Source organism: Cyprinodon tularosa, unplaced genomic scaffold (assembly GCF_016077235.1).
Source record: "Cyprinodon tularosa strain WSP-4 unplaced genomic scaffold, ASM1607723v1 ctg295, whole genome shotgun sequence".
Classification (NCBI taxonomy): domain Eukaryota; kingdom Metazoa; phylum Chordata; class Actinopteri; order Cyprinodontiformes; family Cyprinodontidae; genus Cyprinodon; species Cyprinodon tularosa.
In genome coordinates, this window is record NW_024039002.1 from 38,395 (window position 1) to 63,908 (window position 25,514).

Here is a 25,514-nt window from a genome sequence, read left to right on the forward strand (position 1 = left end):
AGCTGTTCTAGCTGCAAAGGGTGGACCGACGTCATATTGAACCCTATGGATTAGGAACGGGATGTCACTTAAGCTCATATGTGAGTCAAGGCAGGTGAGCAAATACTTTTGGCAATATAGTGTAAGTAATACATTAATAAAGTTGAAGATTATAAGGGACAATACATAAATAAGGTAAATATTACAAAGGCAAAAAAAAACAAAAAAAGCTAAATCAAAGAGATGTACCGGTATATATATTTATGTATCACTGTAGAATTTTATTTCTATCTACATTTATTTGTTCATTGTATTTTGGGGGGGCAATTAATTGTATGCTTTATTATTTTGGAGCATTTATCTATGTTTAATTATGGCCATAATCCGATCCTCGATATGTGCTGCTGATACATTTAGAGCCAATATTGCCTTCACTTCCCTCATTTACATTGACACAAAAATATATTTAAAGTGACACAATGATACAAAATTTCCACACAAGTATCAGTTTTAACAAAAATAAAACCTTTCTCAGCAAATAAAAACATCCTTATAGCAGATGGAGGAACAGCAATGCATGCGTTTCCTGTGATCTCAAGGCGTGGTGGTGCTGGATGAGATTAGGCAAAGTTTCTCAAACTTTTTGTGCTACAATCTGCTGAAATGATCACCTTTTAATGTTCTTATGTTTTAGTAATTATAGAACAATTAGAGTTTATCATCTGAATTTTCTGATTTTTATTCCCCTGTCTAGGTGAACTGACTCAAGGTGAGCTGTACTCGGCCATCAAGAAAGAGAGGGAGCAGACAGAAGCTGGAGACTCCAGTACTACAGCCTTCAGTGGGGAGATGCACTTCTATGAATTAGTGGAGGACACTAAAGATGGCATTTGGCTGGTTCAGGTAAAAGTTGGAATATGGATGTTCTAGTTTTTTTTTTTTTTTTATCTGCAGACATTACTGGTGTGTTTCAGCAAAAGCAGGGAATTGTTTGGGTTTCTGGTGATAGGCGATAGGTCATAAACAGTCCAGGAAGATGCAGAATTGAATCATTCGCCACTTGAAATATTGGCTATTATTTGTGTGTTTGTTCCTGTCGTGTGTGATCTTTATTAGTTTTTCTTGTTCTACACCACCAAGAACTAGGACGGTAGTTGGGTCGTGCCTGGCAGTATTTTCTTCTTTTGACAGGTTTTTCTGAAAGGTTTTCTACTTCAGTGACCAATTGTTTCCCAAAAAGTTTTTGCTTGTGCTGTTGCCAACTTTGCAACTTCTTACAACACTTTAGGGACTTTTATAGGGCTGAAGCAATTCATTGAGGAGCGGAACAAGGGACCAACGGAGAGACCTGAATCAGCCCCGACAGACCTAAAGACTGAGATTCTATCTTCTATCAAGACCGAAATGACTACACTCTTCCAAAATGAGCTTGCAACGGTAATAGCTAAGGAGTTTGGAGGGATTAAAGATGAGCTAATGCTAACAGTTCGATCGGAGATTGCTAGCTGTACTGCGGCATTTCGAGCTGAGCTAGCTACTATGAAAACCACGGTGTCTGACAGGGAACAGGGGCTCTCCGGGTCCTCAGATGATATCACGACTCTGCAAAACTCCATACAACAGTTAGAGAAGAAAGTGGTGTTCCTACAGGATAAATGCGTGGACATGGAGGGGCGAATGCGGAGGTCCAACATCCGCATTTTGAACATCCCGGAGGAAACCTCTAGCACCCCAATGTCAATGTCGAGGCTGCTTCGACAGATTTTAAAATTGGATAAAGAGGTGATCATTGACCGATCGCATCGCACTTAACCGGCGAGTCGCATGGGGGGCAGACCGAGACCGATAATAAGTGAAGCTGCACTACTATCAAGATTGTGTTGACATTCTTCGCCGTGCCCATGATGCTGCTCCGCTTCACTACAATGTTACTGCTGTTTCCATCTTCCCTGACTATCCACCAAGTGTAGCACAAGCAAGATCGGCTTTCAGTGAGGTCAGGAAGCTACTGCGGGGGAAGGAAAACGTGCGCTACGGACTACTACGCCCAGCCATACTACGGATCACTCACGACGGCACCGACAAGCGCTTTCGGGATGCTACGGAGGCCATTAAGTATGTTAAAAATAACATCCCATGAGGAGGCTCACTCTTATCACCTATGCCCCTTTTATTTTCAACCTGTAAAGTGAAAAAAGTAAATAACTGACAATCCTGATATACATTTTGAAAGATTCCCCCTGAAAGCAGGAGTTATGTTATTGTAAGAATATTGATACAGATGTGTCAAACTCACCTTGTTAAGGTTTTTTGTTTATGTTACATATGATTGCTCTGTTAACAAACGGGCATAATATAAATGTCATTACGTTAAATATTACATACTTTTTGAAACAGCTTTTTTATCATTTATATTTAATTTTTTTATTTTCTACTTTTTTAAATGCAGAGCGGGCTGCTACGCTAGAGCTCTTATAAACACATAATGTTTGGATTTTGTTGTAAAGGGGAAGGTTTTGATCACCATGTTCAGGTGGGTGATTGTTGGGGTTGGATACCTGTTGCACCAAAAGTAGTTTTACTGTTCTTCTCTGTGTGTGTGTATAGAATAGTGATGGGATTTGCACTTTTATATGTGTTGATTAGACATCAAAACAAATACTCAATACTCAATCTTTTATCACAAGCCACATTGGTAGTCAGTTACTGAATGTCAATAGAAGTACTTGCCAGACCAAAGTTAATTTAGTTAGTTGGAACATAAAATCTTTGAACAATTCAGTAAAACGGAGAAAGGTGCTTTCACATCTAAAACAGATGGATGTAGACATCGCTTTTCTTCAAGAGACACATTTAAACACATTTGACCATTCTAAACTCAGAGGAGGGTGGATAGGTCAGATGTTTCACTCAAATTTCCATTCGAAATCCAGAGGCACAGCCATTCTTGTGAAAAAATCTATTTCTTTTACGGCTACAAAAATAGAAGCTGATTCAGCTGGCCGATTTATAATTGTAGTGGGAACTTTAAATTATTTACCTGTCATCCTTGCAAATATATACGCCCCAAATTGGGATGACACTGTAACGCTAGGGCTTCACTGACTGCTAAATGAGCTCAGAAGTACATCGGCCACAGAGTCAAGGGGTGTGAATAAAGCACAACAAAAAAAATTATGATTAATAGTTTTATATTTATTTATTGTTCTAATAGAAAGATTATTGGTTACATTAACATGTTATTGAGCTATATTATATGATTTATATGGATATGAATTGATATAATATACACACACACACCTTGGGGTGGGCAATTCCAGTTCCTGGGGGCCGGTATCCTGCATGTTTTAGATGTGCCTTTGGTTCAACACACCTGAATCAAGTACTCAGATAATTGGGAGGACTCTGCAGCAACCGACTGCATACTGAGGAGGTAACTCAGCCATTTGATTCAGGTGTGTTGGACAAAGGATGGATGTAAAAGTTGCAGGATACCGGCCCCCAGGAACTGGAATTGCACACCCCTGCCTTAGATCAATATAATTTCAAAGGAGAAAAAAAAAATATTCCAACAGGATAATTCAAAAGGAAAAAACTAATAAAAAAATGTAAACAGGTTTGCAGTTCATGAGGTCCGTTGGGAATCCAAATTCAGAGGATCTGGGTTTGTAAGTACTCCAAAAAAGTACTCCAGAGTGTTGTTCAGCATGGGGGTGAGTAGAAAATGAAGGCTAATCATGTTTTGGGTGTACTATTCCTTTAATTTATTGACAACACAACAGACGGATAACCTTTTGAATAAATGAGTACACAAAACGTATGAACATGGTGAAAAAATAGGGAAAATGCTGGCGCACCAATTACGTCAACAGCGTGCCGATCAAACCATTCTTTCAATCAAGGTTGAACATGGAGTTAGCATCACTGACCCTCTGGGGATTAATTCCAGATTTAAAGAATACTACACGCAGTTAGTGGCTTGCCGTGCATTTCACACCTAGGCCTTCGGTAGAGCGATGTCTGACTCAATCCAACCCTCAATAACTATTTTATGGTTATACAACTTCTACTGAAGGTACAGCTGCGACACACATAAAAAAAAAATTAAAAAAATAACCTGATAAAATTGCAATATTAATTAGAAATATAGTAACATTTTACTCACCAAAAATCCTGATTGTTTGTACACAAAATCCATCCTCCTTTCTTTCCTCAAGAAGATTTCAATAACTCTGTTGTGCAGATTATCCGTGCGTTTCACTTCCATCAAGAAAGCCTTTTCTATCGCCATCAAAGCTAAAGCTGAAAGTTGAGCCTGCCCTGTCGTATTTCTGGCATAAGTTTTAATTTCGCTTAAGGGCTGAAAATGTCCGTTCAACAGAAGCAGTAGACACGGGCATGGTCACCGCCAAACACACAAACGTGTATAGCTGCCTCATGCTCTCATTGAGATTTTTCTGCTGAAGGAAGTCAAGGAGATCAGTGGGAGATTTACCTGCAAAATCATCCATGACATACATTACAGTTAGTTCTGTTCTTAGCCGAGGTAGATCGAAAAGTGTCCCATGACTCTGTGCTAAGCTGGAAAAGGCTGCATGAGGAAAATTTTTCTGGTATTCCTGAAACTTGTGGGGGTCGAGGAGGCTGACAAAGATCAGTTTTTCGTGGTCTTCAAATCTGGTCTGTGTCTGGCAAATAATATTGTCCATAATCCTACCGTGGAGTTGGTGGAAGTGCGCACGAGGATGGATCTTGCGCTGGACCTCTTCGTGCACTCGGAGCGCCCGCGGTGCGTTCAGTGGCCTCGTAGATTTCCTTGTATCGGCTCCTCTCTCGCTCAACGGTGTCACAAAACTCCTTTACTCTTGCCAGACAAAACTGTACATCCAGTTTTGTGTCCTGTAGTATTGAAAAGAGCACATCTGCGTACTCAAAAATGCCATTAAATGTGTGAAGCAAAAAACAAAACTCAAAATCATCCAGACGTGCTTTAAATCCATTAGCACAGGGCACAGAGTCCTCATCATACTCGTCATGATGCTCCAGAATGTGATGAAACAATTCCTTAGAGCAGTGGTTCCCAAAGATTTTCTTCTGGGCCCCCCTTTGGATTACAATAAAATGTCCACGCCCCCCCCATAACCCCCCGACCCCCTCCAAAAAAAAAAAAAAAAAAAAAAAAAAAAACAGATATAATAAATATATACACATATTTTGTTTTCAAACTCCACTGAAGTTTATTTCACACTTCAGGTTGCAACAAAACAAACGATACACCATCTTTACAGTGGAACACTTTTGTGTAACAGTATTTTTTTCATAGTTCTATACTGTAGATTAGAAGAGGATTCTTTGTTGTCTGTGTTATTTTAAACATATTTCTTTTTTTTTTATTTGTAACAATATTTAACTTTGCTATAATCTATACATTAAAAAAGCCTCTGTGCAAAATGGAGTGAAAACATTGAACAGCTCCCTGAGAGTTTTTTCTTTGTACTTTAATCCTCCCATCTTTTCAGTGGCTGTAGTGAGCCTGCTTTTTGCTGTAGATCTTCTCAAATCTGGGTTGCAGTGTCACAACTGTCCATTATGCTCAGTCAAGCAAGCACTGTTTTTTTTTTGTTTTTTTTGTTTTGTTTTTTTTCCTTCACTCATACCGCTTCCCGCGCCCCCCCTGCAATGGCATTGCGCCCCCCCTAGGGGGCGCGCCCCACACTTTGGGAACCACTGCCTTAGAGCATCTCTCTTCTCAAAGACTGTATTGACCACTCTGGATGCGTACTGCCACCGTGTTGGTGCCACACGAGGGAGACGTCGCTGGCAGATTTCGTCCAGTAGTTGCGTGCGCCGAAGTGATCTAGAAAAAAATGCAGCAAGGCCATTAAAGGAATAGTACACCCAAAACATAATTAGCCTTAATTTTCTACTCACCCCCATGCTGAACAACACCCTGGAGTACTTTTTTGATATCTCAAATGCATCTGGAGATCTGGGAGGTTTCTTGCTGTCTGCTGACATTCAAATAATGGAGGTCTATGGTGCCCGAGACAGAAAGGTCCATAAAAGTCCACAAAAACGTGTCAATATTCCTCCATACAGCTCGTCCAAAGTATTCCAAGTGTCCTGAGTGGGTAGCATCCAGAATTTACTCGAAATGAAGTCATTTAGAATGTTTTTAGAGCATAAACAGTAGTGTATAGGATTTCCTGAAAGCGCGCGCCCGCACGTTCACGGCGCTACGGAAGCCGGCAGACCAAACCAGATGAAAGTGCGCATTCAGCGTCTGCTCTTCCAATAATGCAAGCGTAGAAGAAGAAATGTGCTGTTTACCTGTGCAAAGAAAGAAACAACGAAAGAAAAATGTCTGAGGACTTCAGTGTTGAGGAAGAGCATGAGTTCTTTGCCGAGCTGAATGCGCTGGTTTGGTCTGCCGGCTTCCGTAGCGTCGTGAACGCGCATGTGCGCGCTTTCAGGAAATCCTATACACTACTGTTTATGCTCTAAAAACATTCTAAATGACTTCGTTTCGAGTAAATTCTGGATGCTACCCACTCAGGACACTTGGAATACAGTGGACGAGCAGTATGGAGGGATATTGACACGTTTTTTGTGGACTTTTATGGACCTTTCTGTCTCGGGCACCGTAGACCTCCATTATTTAAATGTCAGCAAACAGCAAGAAGTCTCCTAGATCTCCAGATGCATTTGAGATATCAAAAAAGTACTCCAGAGTGTTGTTCAGCATGGGGGTGAGTAGAAAATGAAGGCTAATCATGTTTTGGGTGTACTATTCCTTTAAGGTGGCTGAAAAAGATCTTGCATTCTTTAAGCTTTGAGGCCCCCTGAGTCAATGCTAAATTGAGCCGATGTGCATAGCAGTGTATGAATAAAGCCAAGGGTGCTCTCTCCTTAACTTTAGCCTGCACCCCATTTAATCCAGAAGACATGACCGCTGCGCCGTCAAAACACTGTGCCACAGCTTTATCCAGACATTCATTTTCCACCAAAAATCGGATGATAAAACCTGCAATGTCATCAGCTCGCTTCCCACTGGTAACATCCTCAAATCTGACAAACCGCTCCTTGACACCTGTGCCCGTTACATAACACAGAACCAGCGCGAGCTCTGCTGTGTTACTCCCGTCTGTCGTCTCATCCACCATTACAGAGACAAACGGTGCTTTATTAACTTCCCTTCTGATCTCTTCCCCCATCACTTCAGCAGCGATCAGATCGTTTTGTATTTTGCCCGACGTCCCAGTAAACACTTTATTAGTGGACAGATGGTAATGGAAATCCGTGTTGCTTTCAGCAATGAGAGAAAGAAGCTCCACATAGTCTCCTCTGTTTTTAGATCCTGCGCTTTCATCGTGCCCCCGAAATGAAAGTTCCTACTTGCCCAAAAAAATGACACAGTCTATCAGTCTTTTTAAGATTTCTCTATTTTTCTTCACCTTTTCGTTGTGGAGCTCCGTTTCCCTGCGCACTTGCTCGCTGAGCTGTAGATCCACTCTGGTTTCTCCAAAAGTTTTGGAACACACCGTTGCTTGTAAGTGTCCAGCAGTGCTGATTCACATCTGTGCGCACAGATGATGTCATACACACTCCGCTTTGTTTTTGAAAAATATAAATATAAAAACTATAACTGCGGATGTCTGGGGGACAGTGATTCGCCTACATGTTATAAATGCTGGCCTACCATAAAGAACAAAATATGAACAGTTTAGTTTGTGCCTTCAACTCCTTGCCCATAGGAAGACATTACTTGTATTACAAAACCGAATATCTTCGGAACAGCTCCAAATGACACAAAACTCATATGGATGATTAGAACATGATGTAATGATGTAAAATCAAGGGCCCCATGTAAAAAAGCCTGTTCCCCTTTAATAACCAAAGCCAGTAAAACCATATTATAGAAGTTTTGATAATGGTTGTCATGTGATGCTTGAAAATAGATTGGTTAATCCACAATGTGTATTAGTATTGTGTTTCACATTAGAGATGCACACGTTTGACTGTGCTTCTATTTTTTTTTTCGGGTAGGGGATCCATAAGAGGACCAGTGTCGGTTGAAAAATGCCAGGTCTAAAATTTGTTCCCAGTCTGAGCCTGCTCTTACTCCACCCTTTCACTGAATTACATGGTCTGACCATGAGAAGGTGCTTCTCTTTAGATCTTAATGTCCCCAAATCATAAAAAAAAGAATATTTTAGTACAAAGATTGATGTTTAAAAAACTCAGAGGTGTTTGCTGCAGGTCGATTTGCTTTTTCAGCTTTTCCACGATTTCTGACTTTATTAGCTGCTTGTTTGTGGCTCCAACCATTTTGAGAACTAATGGTTGCTGATTGGTTAGAAAGCTGATATCAGCATATATTGATAACCAGTGGGGCTGAAACAATTAATCAGATTAATTGTGATTAATCGGGTATTGAAATAATCAACTGATATAGTAATCGATTAACTGTTAAAAGGAGTATAGACTCTAAAATCTACATTTAACTGACAGAGCAACCCATGTAGAGCAGAAATGATACAAACATTGTAAAAAATAAATATATATATATATATAAACATCTTGCATTTAAGATAAGAAAAGCTTTTTCATCTCTCAATATGCTCTATCCAGAAGTCTTCAAGCGGACAAGCTTTAGTTTCACCTGGTTTAAATTAGTCTCTAAACTCTTCTTTAAGGAACCTTTGGCTATCCAATTATTAATCAATGGATCAAAAAGAAAGATGGGGGTGGTGTGCTGCTGACCTCAACTCGGGACATTGTATCTCGGTGGGCGGAGTACTTCGAAGACCTCCTTAATCCCACCAACACGTCTTCCATTGAGGAAGCAGAGCCTGGGGGCTCAGAGTCCGATTCTCCCATCTCTGGTGCTGAAGTCACTGAGGTGGTTAAGTAGAGGTGGTCCCTCTACTTAAAAAAGGGGACCAGAGGGTGTTTTCTAACTACAGAGGAATCAAACTCTTGAGCCTCCCTGGTAAGGTCTATTCCGGGGTTCTGGAAAGGAGGATCCGTCGGATAGTCTAATCTCGGATTCAGAAGGAGAAGTGTGGTTTTTGTCCTGGCCGTGAAATACTGGATCAGTTCTACACCCCCTTGATCCTGGAGGGTGCATGGGAGTTTGCCTAACCAGTCTACATGTGTTTTGTGGATCTGGAGAAGGCATTCGACCGTGTACCCTCGGGGGATCCTGTGGGGGCTAATCCGGGAGTTGGGAGTACCAGGCCCTTTAATAAGGGCTGTTAGGTCTCTGTACGGCCGGTGTCAGAGCCTGGTCCACATTGCCAGCAGTGAGTCAGAGTTGTTTCCATTGAGGGTTGGACTCCACCAAGGTTGCCCTTTGTCACAGATTCTGTTGATAACTTTTATGTACAGAATTTCTAGGCGTAGCCAAGGTGAAGGGTCTGTTTTGATGGCCTTAGGATTCTCTCTCTCTCTGTTTTCCATCACCAGGGTTCTTCATTTAGCCGTTTGAGGCTATTAAGGCTGATCAAAACACAGGTTATGATGGAAACAGACTAAGGCTAATAATTAGAGTGGAAATAAACTACTTATCATGCTGTTGTAATCATTTATTACGGAAATATCATGCAAAATGACAGAAATAACCAGAAAGAAAAAGATAGAAATTGTACAAGGCTGCTAATCAATATTTCTGCATTGACCAGGTCATTATTAACACATGAATAAAAATCTATATTTTTTGGATGCGGAAGATCTGTGTTTGTTTTTGGTATAGAATGTTTCTTTTTTTATCCCTGTTTGCAAAAAACATATATAGTATATTTAAAAACTAAGGTATTTTTTTAGGGTTTAACAAGCCTTTTCATGAAAGATAAAACATTAATCCTAACAATCTTCTAAAGTTCGGTCTTTGGTTGAAGGCCGAGCAGAATTATTATGGGCTTCAGTTGCCCTTTATTTTATGCCATTTGGCTCATCGAAGCGAGTTTCTTAATCCTTAAGATTATTCTGCATTTAGGCCTCAGGATTAGTTTTGCTTGGATAGAAAGAGTCCTGTACCTTTGGCTACCTTTGCTATAAAAGTTCATGGAAATGTATGTAAAACTGCCTAATGACGTATGGAAAGTTTTTAAAGTCAACTGCTCGACATCAGTAGTCCAGCAAAATGGCAAACAAAAAAGCCAGACAAAAAGTTCAAATCTTTTTTTTTTTTATTTCAGTTTTTATTAAACTTTTTTTTCTGTTAAAGACTGGATGGATAAATATTTACCATTTATTTCTAAAGAACCTACTAGCCCATTGCTTTATCTTTCATTTACCTCCTAAACACAGAATAACAAGGTTATTTTTTATTTTATTCTTATCATAATAATAGTAATAATTGAAATCTCTGCCTTTAACCCATCCCCATTGGGAGCAGTGGGGCTGCCACTGTGTAGCGCCCGGGGAGCAGTGTGGGGTTAAGGGTCTTTCTTAAGGACCATAGTGCAGGCTGTGGGGATCGAACTGGATACCTGCAACCTTCTCAGAGCACAAGCGCACTGCTCTAACCCACTAGGCATGGTGTAACCAATTAAAAATCAGTGGGGTCCGAATAAAGAAAATCAACAACCAGGATGACATTTTTAATTATAATCCGTTAATTTAAACAGCTTTTAACACTGAAATAAAATTAGGTGTTTATGCATTCATGTTATAAATTGAATTTTGAATAGAAAATATAAGAAATAGAAAGTTTTTCCATTTTAAAAACTAATTTTTTTCTGTTTGGTATATAGACAATTTCCTGACTCACTTTTTTAAAATAAAATATCTGAACTGACCGTTGTTTTTTGTTTTGTTTTTTCTTTCTTTTTTATGGCTTAATGAGAGCAGTGGGCTTTAGGCTGCCCTGCAAGGATTTAAACCTGGGTTTCAATGACAGTGCTCATTCATGTTCACGGTAGAGAATCCTGCTTCACAGTAGCAGGTTGAGCCAAACATACTCAAAATGTGCAGGGTCACCTTTGAGCACACCATTTCACTTTTCGTTCACCATTTCACCGCAGTTCTTCCAGCAGTCCACACTTTCTCTTTCTTTTTTTCATTGTCTTCTCCTTCTTTCTCATCGCCCGCTTGCCACAGGTTTGCCTGCTGTGTCTAAAAGTAGCAGCAGCAGCAACCCAGACTGACAGCAGCTCATTGGCTAATTTGTATCACATGTAGCCTAGTGCCGACGCTCAAGATGGCTTTGGTAAATAGATAGATAGATATAGGTAAATAGATAGATAGATATAGATAGATAGATAGATAGATAGATAGATAGATAGATAGATAGATAGATAGATAGATAGATAGATATAAGTAAATAGGTAGGTAGGTAGGTAGATATAGGTGGATAGATAGGTAGATAGATATAGGTAGATAGATATAGGTAGATAGATATAGATAGATAGATAGATAGAGATAGATAGATAGATATAAGTAAATAGGTAGGTAGGTAGAGATAGATAGATAGATATAAGTAAATAGGTAGGTAGGTATAGATAGATAGATAGATAGATAGATAGATAGATAGATAGATAGATATAAGTAAATAGGTAGGTAGATATAGGTAGATAGATAGGTGGACAGATAGATAGATAGATAGATAGATAGATATAGACAGGTAGATATAGATAGATATAAGTAAATAGGTAGGTAGGTAGAGATAGATAGGTAGATATAGATGGATAGATGGATAGATAGATAGATAGATAGATAGATAGATATAAGTAAATAGGTAGGTAGGTAGGTAGATATAGGTAGATATAGGTAGATAGATATAAGTAAATAGGTAGGTAGGTAGGTAGGTAGGTAGGTAGATATAGGTAGATATAGGTGGATAGATAGGTAGATAGATATAGATAGATAGATATAGATAGATAGATAGATAGATAGATAGATAGATAGATATAAGTAAATAGGTAGGTAGGTAGAGATAGATAGATAGATAGATAGATAGATAGATAGATAGATATAAGTAAATAGGTAGGTAGGTAGGTAGATAGATAGATAGATAGATAGATATAGACAGGTAGATATAGATAGATATAAGTAAATAGGTAGGTAGGTAGAGATAGATAGATAGATAGATAGATAGATAGATAGATAGATAGATAGATAGATAGATAGATAGATATAAGTAAATAGGTAGGTAGGTAGAGATAGATAGGTAGATAGATAGATAGATAGTGTAAAGGAAGAAAATATTCTAACATAGTTAACTTTGGAAAAAGGTTGGCTTTTCATTTTCTTCCCTCTCCAGGTCCACCCGGCGAGCTGCGTGTGGTCACTATGAAAATCAGCAAGGCGTGTTGACGTCACAGAATTACAGAGTTTAATCCAATATAAGACAATGCATACACTTTAGAAATAAGACAATGCACAAACCTACACCAGAAACTGCAGAACAACAGAGACATACATTCCATTACCTGACATAGGAGGAAAGAAGGCAAAGACGTACAAGACATCTTTGGAGAGTTTGCAAGAGCAAAATCTGATCTTTTTCTTCTATTTAGAAAGCTTTATCCTCTTGTATCTAATCCATTCAAAAAGGGGCTGGCCCTCGGTCCTCCAACCAAACGCCATCTCTGACACTGCTTGGGCTTCCCCTTATTTACTGCAAACATCTGGGGTCATTTGCTTCTTTGTTTTAACAAGAAAAGGCGGAAAGCTTGTCCTGGCATCTAGAATTCCTAAAGTCATAAAACACAAGATAAGCTCTCACAGACAGCTTGTGGAATGCGGGGGGCCTCATCATCCCTGGTTGTTTATTCTGGAAGACTTTTGACCTTCTGTAAACCAAGCAGAAATCTCTCCTGCAGGCTTAACTGTTATTCACCCCCCAGGAGATACTCATTCTATGGGCTGGTGGTCTAAATACTTATCCATTAGTAGTTTTAAATCATTAACACAGCCTTGTTCAAAATTAAGAAATATGTTCAAGTGAGAGTGTTTACACATGCCATAAGATTAACTGTATTAAAGTCTAAAAAATAATCATTTTTCTTTAACAATAGATAGATAGATAGATAGATAGATAGATAGATAGATAGATAGATAGATAGATAGATAGATAGATAGATAGATAGATATAAGTAAATAGGTAGGTAGGTAGGTAGGTAGATATAGGTAGATATAGATAGATAGATATAAGTAAATAGGTAGGTAGGTAGGTAGGTAGGTAGATATAGGTAGATATAGGTAGATAGATATAAGTAAATAGGTAGGTAGGTAGAGAGAGATAGATAGATAGATAGATAGATAGATAGATAGATAGATAGATAGATAGATAGATAGATAGATAGATAGATATAGAGAAATATATATGTAGATATGGATTTTGAAATTTGCATTTTCCTATTCTCTAGCTTTTTCTCCGCCTCAAGCTTCTTTTCCAAACAGCCGCTTCATGATCAACTGAAAGCAGTTCCGCGCAAATTAATCGCGATATAATATATTTGATGAAATTGTCTTTATAAACATTTTTTTTAAATAAAACATTTCAAATGCCACAATAATCAGATTTAATTAGTGCCAATAACATTTACAAAATAATTTAATGACAATGATTTGTAATGATCTGCAGAAACCCTGTTTTGCTGCTTTGAATTTAATAATATAGCGCATGCTTTCCTCAAACTCCAAGGAAGTCGGAGTGGAGGAAGACTGGAGGAAGAGCAGAGGCTGTAGGCTTTGCTTTGCCCAGGGGGTCTGGAGCGCAGCGGAGCGGTGAGGGAGGACGTGGGATTTCGGGGTTTTAACCACGTTTTGAATCGTTCATCCTCCAACCACTTTTGCTGAAAGTTACATTTTCCCATTTTGTCCTAAAATTAGCTTTGCTCTTTCACCACAGCACGTATATGCGACACAGACAGCACGTTGGATCGAGTGTTTTAACTTTGTGCACCAGCTGTACCCAGTAGTCAATTATAGGTTCCGCCTGATTATCACACTATCCTACTAAACAAAACAATGTTTTTGTAGTCAACATAAATTGTGAACAACATTGTTTTTGTTCCATCAAGTGTTTGTACTTTTCAATGCCTCCAGACGTTGAAATTAATGCTTTTTAATGTTATTTAAGGCCTTGATTTTCAGAAAATGTATTTAATTACTTTTAATGACCTTTAATGACCCGCGGAAACCCTGTATGAAGTCAAGAAAATGACTTCATGCGTTTTATAAAAGGCAAAATAAAAAAAGAAATCAATTCATAGAACTCAATCTTAAAATCTTATTTTAAACTGAAATAAAGTTTTTTATTTTTTTTCAGTGGCCCTACTCCTCTTCCGTATATCCTAAATTTACAGAAGAGGATTAGGGCCATTGAAAAAATAAAAATAAATAAGTTAACATTTTTAACATTTAATATGGGGAAAAAAAGTCAGTATTGTGAGAAAAAAAGTCAGTATTCTGACTTTTTTCTTATATTAAAATGAAATTAAATTTAAAGAACAGCTATCTTTTTTACATTTTTCAGTGGCCCTACTCCTCTTCCGTATTAATTGGCTGCTGTGGTTTTCTGCATCACATCCCAAGTTATCTGATTGGTTTTAAACAGTTTCTTTGGACTGATAGTCCTGATCTTGGCTTTGAAATCAGGCATTAGCTGCTGGAGGTGGGCATCGTGGGGTCCCAGAGTCATCTCTGTGTATTTGTTTTGCCCAACCACTAAACCAGGTAATTCCAACCTGCACAATGAAATTAACTGTGCTGATTGGATTCTCCTGCTTCAGTGGATGTGCTGTGTATACCATGAACAGTAAGTCAGTCTGGCTGGCCAGGCTAGGAGAGAGAAGGAAAAACATCTCTGCATCCACCGTGTATTCAAAATACAATTACAACTTTCTGACCTGATCTCTACATATGTGGTTGCAGGTTATAGCACGGGACCAGGAAGCTGTTCTCAGTCAGTCCAGTTGGGGAATAATGGTTCAGAAACTGTCTCAGTTTGGAATCAGAACTGGGACCTTCAACTGCTCCAATGACTATAGGTAAACTCTGCCTTCTTCCTTCCAGAAGATGCTTTTTAAAACGATGAACACTCAGTTTTAACAAAAAAAGGTTTAGTGATTACACAAGTCCTTTTGAATGACCTTTGTTCACACTTTACGCATTTTGGCAGGATGCTTCTGGGATTTTTCTTTTTTTTTTTTTATGTATGTGTTTAGGTTGTTTCTGTTTTAAAGTGGATTTAGACTATTGAGTTTTGGTCTCTAAAGAAAACAAAAATGAGTTAGCAGCAGGTGCAGCAACACGTTTCAGTGGCAAACATGATAATAATTGTGATATTTATTTAATACTCACAAGTATACAATAAATGCCTGTATATTTCCTTGTACCGTAAATAAAATAAACATAAAAAAGTCTGAAAAGGGTTTATTGGCAGAAGCAATAACTTTATAATGCCAACCCTCCATAGCAAAAAAGATGGCTAAAAAAAGAACACAAGGGATGGCTACCTTTTATAATGCATACCAAAATACAATTTTTGGAAAATAATGAATGTACCATAATAACATTTAGAAAAAAGCTAATACAGCCAATATCGTACTACCTGATTCCTAATATTTAATCATATTATTCTTAAATCTGTTTTTAATCTTTGCCAGAACTAAGGATATTAATAATCAAGTAAGTAATAAAGAAGTCAACACTGACCCCTGCAGGACACCAGTGGTCATTGCCAGTAACTATGAATCAGTATTTTTAATGTGGACATACTATGGTCTATTCTCTAAATAACTCTTGGTCGTTGAAACAGCTGCACTCTTAATTCCATATCTACACAATAATTAATCCATGACAGTATCAAACGCTTTATTTGGGTCTAACAACACACCTACAGTGTATTTATTGTCAATGGCATCAGATATTTTTTTCTGCAAGATCAACAAGTGCCCGAACAATAGTCCTATCAGGTCAAAATTAGATCGTCTTATATGAACCGATATTGACCTGATATCAGTATAAATAACATATTCTTTTTGTTTTTTACTACTTTTTATTTGGTCAAATGTTATATTAAATAGACATTCAAAAACAAACATCGGGAACAAGATGGGTAACTTTCTGCATTGCTGACTTGTTGAATTGGTCTCATGCAAGGTGAGGATTTGACCCGATGTTCTTCTTACCTTTTGTTTCGTTCAGCTCCGAGTCTTTCAAAGGTTCCTGCCTCAGAGAGTAGGTCAGTTTCCCGTTGTCTCAAACAAACTTTTATTACTCATTTTGAGGTGGGCTGTGTTAAAAAGAATTGATCAGAGAATATTATTTAACAAAAACTCAACCATTTATTATTAACCAATTGGTTCCACAAATCTTAAACAGTATTTCTATCGGCCTGACGATATGTTTTGATCATAATTTTTTCGCTGATATCGGACCGATATCTTTTGTTTAAGGTGACTGATATCAACATTACTAATTGGGGAGGTGCTACAGTTGAACTTGGTCTTTGCTTACTGCACACATCTTCTCAGAAACTTGTAACCTGTTGGGACTCTTTTTCAGCTTGAAATATCAAAAATAAACACAGTGTCAACCTTATATTTACCTCAAAAGCTCTAATCCAGGGGTTCCCGAATGTTTCAACCTGTGACCCCACACATAAAAGTGATAAAAACTGGTTAGCCCCTAAAAATATATAATTATTTCTCTCTATATGCAAAATTTGTGAAGTAACTATATTCTTTTTTTCAGATACATTCATTTTAATGAATCAAATGTATGATTTTAAATGTAATTTTTCATCATTTAACAGTGCATTTAATTATTTCAGTGTACTTTTTATAATTTAATGGTATATTTACTGTAATGTTTAAATCAATATGGATAAAATGTAACATCTAAAAAGCAATATCAACATGTTTTATGGTACATTTATTTATTTCTTCCCCCACGGAGTTTCCTAAGGCCCAGTTGGAAACAACGCTTTCAGTTATTTACGTGGATTATCGTAAAAACCTTTCTAACATCTTAGTTTTCCTCTGTCCAACAGGTCATGTATCAAACGTCATTGGCAACACTCGACTCTCATCATGTCGGCTCCTCAAACCTCAGCTTCCAAGGGTAAAGTCATGCTAAAGGAATATTCTGGACAAAACATTGAAACTGAGCACATCTTTCGGTGGATGACCTCGCATCTTTCCCGTCGAATCAAAACCGTTCGTCGGTCCGCTCAGCTACGTAAGGAGTGGCGCTCTGACCCAGCTCATCCAATCAAGATGTTTCTGTTCTCTCATCTGGCCCAACCTCCTGCCTTCTTCTCTTCGCTGTCGGTGAAGTTCACCGGCAGAATCGAGTTTATTTTTGTGGATGTACGTCACTGGGACAACCAGAGCTTCCTCTTAGACATTGGTGTGACACGGAGCCCTGCTTATATACTTAAAATGCCAGAGGGCATCTATCACTATGGTAACAGGTAATATGGCAATATCTACCATTAGTAGTGGTACATTTAAGTAACTGCCCTGAATATTATTCTTCTTTCATTTATTGTTTTCTTTCTTTCTGAAGTACCGGGGAGTTTCTGTCTCTTGCTGCCATGGATACATTCCTACGTTCGGTCCAACCAGAAGTCAATGATTTATTTGTCCTCAGCCTGGTGCTCATAAATCTACTGGCATGGATGGATCTCTTCATCACACAGGTCAGTCATTCAGTTTTATTCAGATGCTTGATTGACGCCAGGCAAAAAGTGCTTTCTCCTGATATTGCTGCTACTACATTAATTAGCCGCTTTAGGTGGGGCACAACTTAATCGAGAACATAAAAAAAAAATAAAAAAAGATTAAAGGGGAAAAAGTGGAAAAACAACCTAAAAGAATCGATTTAAAAGCATGCGTGAAAGCAGATTATAAAAGACTTTTTAAATTGAACAGTAAAGGGAGATTTTTCATATGCATTGGCAGATGGTTCTGAAACTTCTGCTGTTTCTCAATTCACTAGAACTCGGACTCGTGTCCTCGCCAAGTACGGTATATTCTTGACAAGAACACAGGAAAGTCTGGGCTCTAGGAGAACGGGAGCACGTAGCATGAGTCTGGGTCAATTGGAAGAGAAGCGTACTGATGACGTCGCCACGCGTTCGGCTCGTCTGGAGCTGCATTTCATTCCTGTTATTAATTAATTATTACTTTTTTAATTGAGAGGGAGAATAATAATGAACACAGTCATATAAACACAAATCAAATGAATATTTTGCCAAATAGAACAAAAAAATTGCCATCAGAGCCAGCAGTCCTTCACACACGGCTATGCTGCTGAAGACGGGCTGTAGTTAGCTCTGGCTGCTGTTAGCCTTGAAGGTTGCCGCGGTCCTCTCAACGTTTATTATGCATTAAATTGGTAAATGGGCCTCATAGTGACACTTGAAAGTATAATATTAGTGTCTTAAATGGTCTTAAAACGTACTTTTATTGAACAGCAGCAAAAGAAAAGTGAACTTTTAACTTAATACTCTGAGCTCTGTGAGCGCTAACCTGGAAGCTGCTGCTGCCGCAGTGCATGCTGGGACAGCTGTCAATTTCAGGAATGGACAAGTCTGCTCTGATGCATGCTGGGTAAGGAGGGAGGGGCGAGAACAACATCTGGGTACTTTCTCCGTTCTTGGTCTACTGTTCTTGTGAATTGGAACAGTACATTTATTGGTTGATCTCTGTTTAAAGCCAGACAGCTGCATAAAAATTTGTGAAATCATCTTACTGCAATGACAGATTGTTGTGCTTATTTAGATTCATATTCTAACAGATTTGGCTCTTCTTTCCTATGTGAAGCACAAAACAAGATCATAAAGTCTTTTTGGTTGGCTCCAAGATTGTAAGATTTGAATAGATCGACGTTTTTTGCATGTAGAACGTTAGAGGTTTAAGGACAACCAGGCTTTGTAAATAGTCACACAATATCTCCTGATCATCTGCCCTCAGGTGATAGGAAATATTTATCCACCTCCATAACTTAAGATTAAATAAACACAGTCTACTGCCCTTCAGCTGTTCTTCTGGAACAAAGTTCTCTGATAAGCTGATCGCTTGTTTTATGGACGCAGGCCCAGACTTACACAGACATCTCATAAACAAACTTTAGAGTTCTGTTAGCAGACTATATGTTAGCAGAACCTAATTTAGTTCAAGTTAAACTGTTATAAAGATTTCCAAAGTTACCCGCCAAACCAAAAGTTCATTCTAATATTAGATGTTATTAAATTATTGGATCTGGGCCCAGCTACACGCACAGCTTTGGTGCTGGTGGACTGGTGTCCTGCAAGCTTTAGGAGTTTAGTCTAGTTTAGGTTTAGTTTTAAGTTAGATTTTAGTTAAATTTAACATCACATTAGTTTAAGTTCCATTTAGGTTTAGTTAAAGTTTAGTTTTAACTTTAGTTTAAGAATAATTCAGTTTTAGATTCAGTTTAACTTTAGTTTAGCTTAAGTTTAGTTTAAATTTAGTTTAAGTTAAGGTTAGTTTTTATTTTACTTTAGTTTGAGGTTTAACTTTAGTTTAGGTTTAATTTAAATTTAGTTTAGTTTTCATTTTAGTTTTCAGTTTGGTTTAAGTTTAGTTTAGTTTTAGTTTATTCAGACACATCCAGTCACATTGTGTTTGCACAGACAATTTTATGCCTGAAAGGCTTATGAATGCCTGCTGTCTTAAAAGAAATTTAAGCTACACTCTACTGAAAAACAATAAACAGTTTAGGTATAATACAATAAACTATATTTCACTTAGGATGGTAATTTTCAAATACAATGTTGTGCATAGCTTTTTTTAAACTAACTGATGTACATGACTTAAACTCTAGCAATATTCCACTTTCTAACTCTGTCAAATAAATACATCTCATTTGGATTTCCTTTTTGAACTTTTGTAAGGTGAATTTACATTTTCTCTAAAATCTTATTTATTTTCTTAAACAGAAAATAACTTCTGTATACAATCAGATAGTGATTTAATTTTGCTCTTTACATGAATTGCATTATTCTATAGTATACAAGATCTTTAATGGGGCGTCGCCGCCCCAATACCTGGTCCAAATCTATGAAGGGTTTCTTTCTTAGGACGTTTAATGCTGCCATAACTGGGGACTGTTTTAGTTTATTAGGGTAACACACTCCTGCTTGTTCTGTTGACCCGGTAGTTACGGTTGCTCGTTTGATATGTTAGTTGCAAACGTTGTTTTTATTTGGGTTAAATATGGCAAAAAGGATTACATTATATAAAGAGTTTACTTAGAGCTCACACTCTTCATAAATAGGTCACCGTGTTATAAAATCATAGGTCTTTTCTTGCTGCTGTTGATATTTATTTGTCATTTTCAGTCATTGTTATTTATTTTCTTTGACAGGGAGCAACAGTCAAACGATTCGTTGTGCTGATCAGAACACTTGGAACCTACAACTCCGTAGTATTGGTGTCTTGGCTTCCTGTTTTGGTAGGAAATGATCTACATCACATTCTGAAAGCTTCCTTTGTTAAATTTATATGATGTTCGTCGATTTATTAATTCATTATTCATTTGAACAACCAATGTTCTTCAAATTTATGTTTTGTTATTTAATTCGACAAGTACCGTATTTTCACGACCATAAGGCGCACCGTACCAAAAGGCGCAGTCTCAGTTATGTGTGCCATTACTGTATTTAACACACATAAGGCGCACCGGATTATAGGGCACGGGTTTTATATACCGGTGCATATCCTCTACTACGTTTAAATACCTCTACTGCGTATTTAAAAATAGAGCGGGCCCAAAACTGAGTATGATTGTGCTTTATTTATGTATTTATTACAAAGTATTAATCAAACCCATCGAAGTCATCATCCTCTGTTTCTGAATTAAACAGCTGCGCTAAATCAGACATGCCAATTTCCCCTTCTTCGCTGTCAGAGTCACTTTCCGTGCCGGGCGGCTCCTCGGAAATGATGCCGGCTTTTGCGAAAGCTCGAACAGCAGTGCCAGCAGACACGTTAGTCCAAGCATCTACAATCCATCCGCAAACGGTGGCGTAACTTGCCTGGCTCTGCCTTCCACTTTTCATAAAACTGTGGTCTCCGTCGGTCATCCATCGCTCCCACGCCGCTCGAGTCTTTCCTCCCACTCGGGCCACCTCGCCTTATGTCCGCGGAAACTCAGCTGCGTCGTCTTCACCTGTCGGAGTTCGTTTTCCATCTTCCTCCACTTGCGAACCATCGATTCATTAATCTTGAATTCTCTCGCGGCTGCTCGATTTTCATGTTCCTCTTCTTAGCTGATAGCCTTCAGTTTAAACTGTGCTTCATAGGCGTGTCTCTTCCCCCTTTAACATTCTCATGGTGGTCTCAACAATGTCCGCAGTAACAACACACATAGGGCGCACCACACTATAGGGCGCACCGCACATTTTGAGGGGAAAAAAAGACGTTTATATGCGCCTTATAGTCGTGAAAATACGGTATATAAGGAGTGCACACAGTACTAATCCTAAGGCTTTGCACTTTCTACACTTAAATTAATTTAATTCCACAATTGAAACAGATTTACTCTACAGAAAAAAAACCTTGCTTTAGAGCAGTGGTCTGCAACACTGGTCCTCAAGATCTACTGTCCTACAGATTTTAGATGCATCCCTGCTTCAACACAGCTGAATCAAATGATTGATTACCTTTTCAAGCCATTCATTTGATTCAGCTGTGTTGAAGCAGGGATGCATCTAAAATCTGTAGGACAGTAGATCTTGAGGACCAGGGTTGGAGACCACTGCTTTAGAGTGAAAAAAATTTAATTCTTTCAAAAATAACAAAATGAATCAAATGTAAATCAGTAACTCACAGCCTTTTTTTTCCATACCGTGTTTAACCACCTTTACTGCAAGTATTGCCAGTTTTGTGTGTATTAACCACACTTCATTACAAAGTGTGTCATGCTATAGGTCGCATTGTTTGAAAAAAAAATGAGGGGAGATGTTATACCATTGGCCGTTCGGATCAGTTTGGCACAAAGAGGGAACAAAATAGTAAGTTTGGTTGGCGATAAAATTAGAAAGACAAAATAATAGTACATGACTTTCAAATAAGACATTTTGAGTAATGAATATTGAGTAATTACATTTACATGCTACATTGCTATAGCCTGACGTAGTCCTACTCAATTCTAGTCAGAATATGAGTCTGATACTGCTCCATAGAGCTGTGATTATGGGGCGTGTTTCGAACAAACCGGGAAAAAAAATGCCTCTGCACTCAATTGGATAGACCTACAACCAATAAGAGCAACGGAGTGCGTGACGTATGTTAAGCGACGCATAGTTGTTGTCAACAAAAATCAAAGCGTGCAGTTGCACGCCTAGAATAAGAAGATGAGTCTTGATCGCGTTTCTCTGTTCCCCTTTTAAAATAAATTTGCTGTCGATATCTTCTAGAACAGACCTAATAGCAGAATCTACTCACCTAAGCTCTCCAGCCATTGTTGTTGTCACCCAAGCGCGCTTTGGTCACATGGTTGATTACGTTACTGTTGATCATCTGTCCATCATTGTATAAAGCCCGCCCTGACAATTTGATTGGATCGCCTGAGAATGGGCGATCATACTCGCGCTACTATTGAGCAATGCCAGACCGAACTTCCCGACCTCAAACCTTGTGGGCCGGACCAAGTTCAGAATGGCACCCAGGCTAACATTGCTATGCATTGAGTAAACAAAACCATCCCCATCAATATTTTCCGCCAAAATGTTGCATACAAAGAAGCATGTTGCAAACAAATGTGTGACATTTGAGTTTTTAACACAAGTTTTGTTTGTGAACAATAAGATTCATTTGAGTGCAACATGTTTATTTGTGAGTGATAAGATTTGTTTGTGTGAAATGTGCTTCATTTTTGCAAAACATGCTTTATGTGTGTATGTGTGCAACATGCTTTTTTGTATGCAACGTTTTGACAGAAAATTCACTCCATAGTTCTAACGGTACTAAGTATGAATCCTTGACAAATAAGGAGGTAGGGTCCCCATGTCTCATCCGCTATGCTATAAAATATGTTTTAAATCAAAGCTTTGTAAATGGCAGAAGTTATGGTACATAGAAATATGTCTCTTCTTTAAACAGAAATCCATAGGCAGTGGGGACGTGTGTACCTACTGCACTATAAAGGTGCTGTAAACAAACACACCCTCCCATCTGTTTATGAAGCTCTCCGTCAAGCAGTAACATTTCTTTCTACCATCTTTCATGTGATACCTCTCCACTTGCATATTTGATCCACACTAGATTTCAATCAAACTCAAGTAAAATTGTCAAAGAAATATAATTCTACTTAGAAACCTTTGGCTTTAAAATTCCTCTGGTGCTGCTTCTGCAGCAGACCTGACTCGATGCATAGCAATGCTTCCTCTGCGTCCTTCATAGTCATGCGGCGTCCTATCCAGTAGGCCTATATCAGTGGTTATAACATTTACTGCAGGTACTAAAGTGTATGCATTCAGAGGCTAAGCAGAAAGGTCAATAAAAACGTAACTTCTTTTGTTTTTCCCCCCAACCCCAGGCTCTCTTTCAGCTTCCCTATCTGGACACTCTGTATGGTTACAGTCTGAAGTTGATACGTTATGCGGACACCACCACGTTTGCAAGTTTAGTGAGAGCCGACTGGACTTTTTTCTCATCCCATCCAGCTCTCTTTCTGTCCACGTACCTGACCTATGGCTTGCTGATTGACTACTTTGAGAAGAAACGCCGCTGTTGTTCCAGAAACCAGGAGGACGGCACCACCAACCTGGAGTGGTTAGCCAGCCTGTGGGACTGGTACGCCTCTTTTCTGCTTCACCCCATCGCCTTAGTGCAACAGTTCCCATCGGATCACTCGGAGTGGGAGGACGATCCCAGCTTTTTATTTGAGCGATTGGCTTTCCCGGATCTCTGGCTTCGCCCACTAGTGAATGTAGACTATTTAAAATCTCTTCCGACATGGAAGGTTAGAGCTTTTGTTCACCAAAGCCAGGATGTTTCTTGTGTCCATCAAGACAATGAACAGGACATATCGGAAATGAGCAGCCAGAGGCCGACAGATTCCTCTCCTGCTGGCACAAACAGACTTCCACACATCTGCTCAAGGCACACAGGGTGTCTGTGCAATCAGGTTAGCAGCAGACTCCCTGGTTTGCATGGGGACCCAGATGCCAACAATAGCCGTCAGTGTGCAGAATCTGCCCATCTTTCCCCATCCTGCTGCTGCTGTAGAAACGAAAGCCTCCAAACAGTTGAAAAATCGCCGGAAGAGGGTGGCAGCATTCCCAAAAAAGTCTCTGATGATCAGGATTGTGATTGTTGCGGGTGGCCCAGCGACATGCTTCCTTGCACAGAGTGCGTGGTGTGTCTAGAAAACATTGCGAATGAGGAGCTTCTCATGGGGCTGCCCTGCGGCCACGCCTTCCACCAGCAGTGCATTGTGATATGGCTGATGGGAGGTAAGCACTGGTGTCCCATATGTCGCTGGCCCAGTTACAAGAAAAAACGTAACATAGTCCCACCAAGCACTTCCACTGAAAACACCTTGTTGAATTGATCTGTTTGTACAACTAAACGCTTCGCCTCTCCTTTTGAAGCTTGCTGAACAATTGTCATGTTTTACTGTCAGTTAATCAGATTCAATATGGACTGGTAAGGTCATAAAAAAGCATTAATAAATAATAATTGCTGTCATCATGGCCTATAAATCATTTTGATTTAACTCCTTACGTCTATATTAAATGACCATCATGAAAGGTGAAACGGATGAGACCAGGTGACGCCATTTTCTGTGTCAAAGGTCCATCAGGACTGTAAAAGTAGAAAAACCTTGGTGTATCTGTTTAGATTATAGTCTACCCTCTGTATATTTATAAGGAAATCCGCTTCTGGCCAAAATAATAAAGAATAATCTTCCAGATTAAATCTGTCATCTGAATTAAGTGCAGTCATTCTTGAATTTTTCTTACCTGCTTAATACTTGTGGGATTGTGGAGGAGCGAGGGCTGAAACACCTGCAACAAAGGGAGAGAAACTGACTGTAGAAGGAAATTGGGGATTCAAAAAGATAAAAAGACTACTGGTTTACATAAGGACATCCTTCCAGAGGAAACTGTTATTTTCACCACTTAAATAAGCAACCTGAGTGTCTTATCCTTACAAAGCACCAACATGTTAAATGAAAGCTTGACTTTTGCAGGTAATCTTTGGTGTTTTATTATTTGTTTTTATAGAAAGGCACTCAGTGTTTTGAAAATCTCGAGGATATTTCAATAAAGGTTCTAAAGTAGCTGAGAAAAACCGGGATTAATTATCTGTTACCAGTTTTCTGCTCTCACAACCAGACACAAAGGCTCTCACAGACCTCTAAGAGGAGGGTCACAGGATCATTATGATGTGATCCCTGGGTATATGGAGGGCCAAAATATATAATGAAAGACATAAATATGACTGAAATACACAAATTTAACATGAAATTGATAGAAAATTTATTTCAATCTGGAGAAACAACGAGAAAATATGCCCTTAAAACATTTTTATTCAATTACATTT

The 25,514-nt window shown here is 38.7% G+C and overlaps 1 protein-coding gene across 2 annotated transcripts in view; it reads left to right on the forward strand.

Moving 5' to 3' along the window:
* Positions 1-24,904, forward strand: part of rnf103 (ring finger protein 103) — a 54,111-nt gene extending 29,207 nt beyond the window's left edge. For both annotated transcript variants that reach the window (XM_038291158.1, XM_038291159.1), the window contains exons 2-7: positions 734-882; positions 14,863-14,978; positions 16,985-17,407; positions 17,503-17,635; positions 20,329-20,415; positions 23,503-24,904. In XM_038291158.1, coding sequence (XP_038147086.1) covers positions 734-882; positions 14,863-14,978; positions 16,985-17,407; positions 17,503-17,635; positions 20,329-20,415; positions 23,503-24,519 — 1,925 coding nt within the window. In that variant the 3' untranslated portion in view covers positions 24,520-24,904. The remainder of the gene's footprint in view (positions 1-733; positions 883-14,862; positions 14,979-16,984; positions 17,408-17,502; positions 17,636-20,328; positions 20,416-23,502) is intronic.
* The last annotated feature ends 610 nt before the right edge of the window (positions 24,905-25,514 follow it).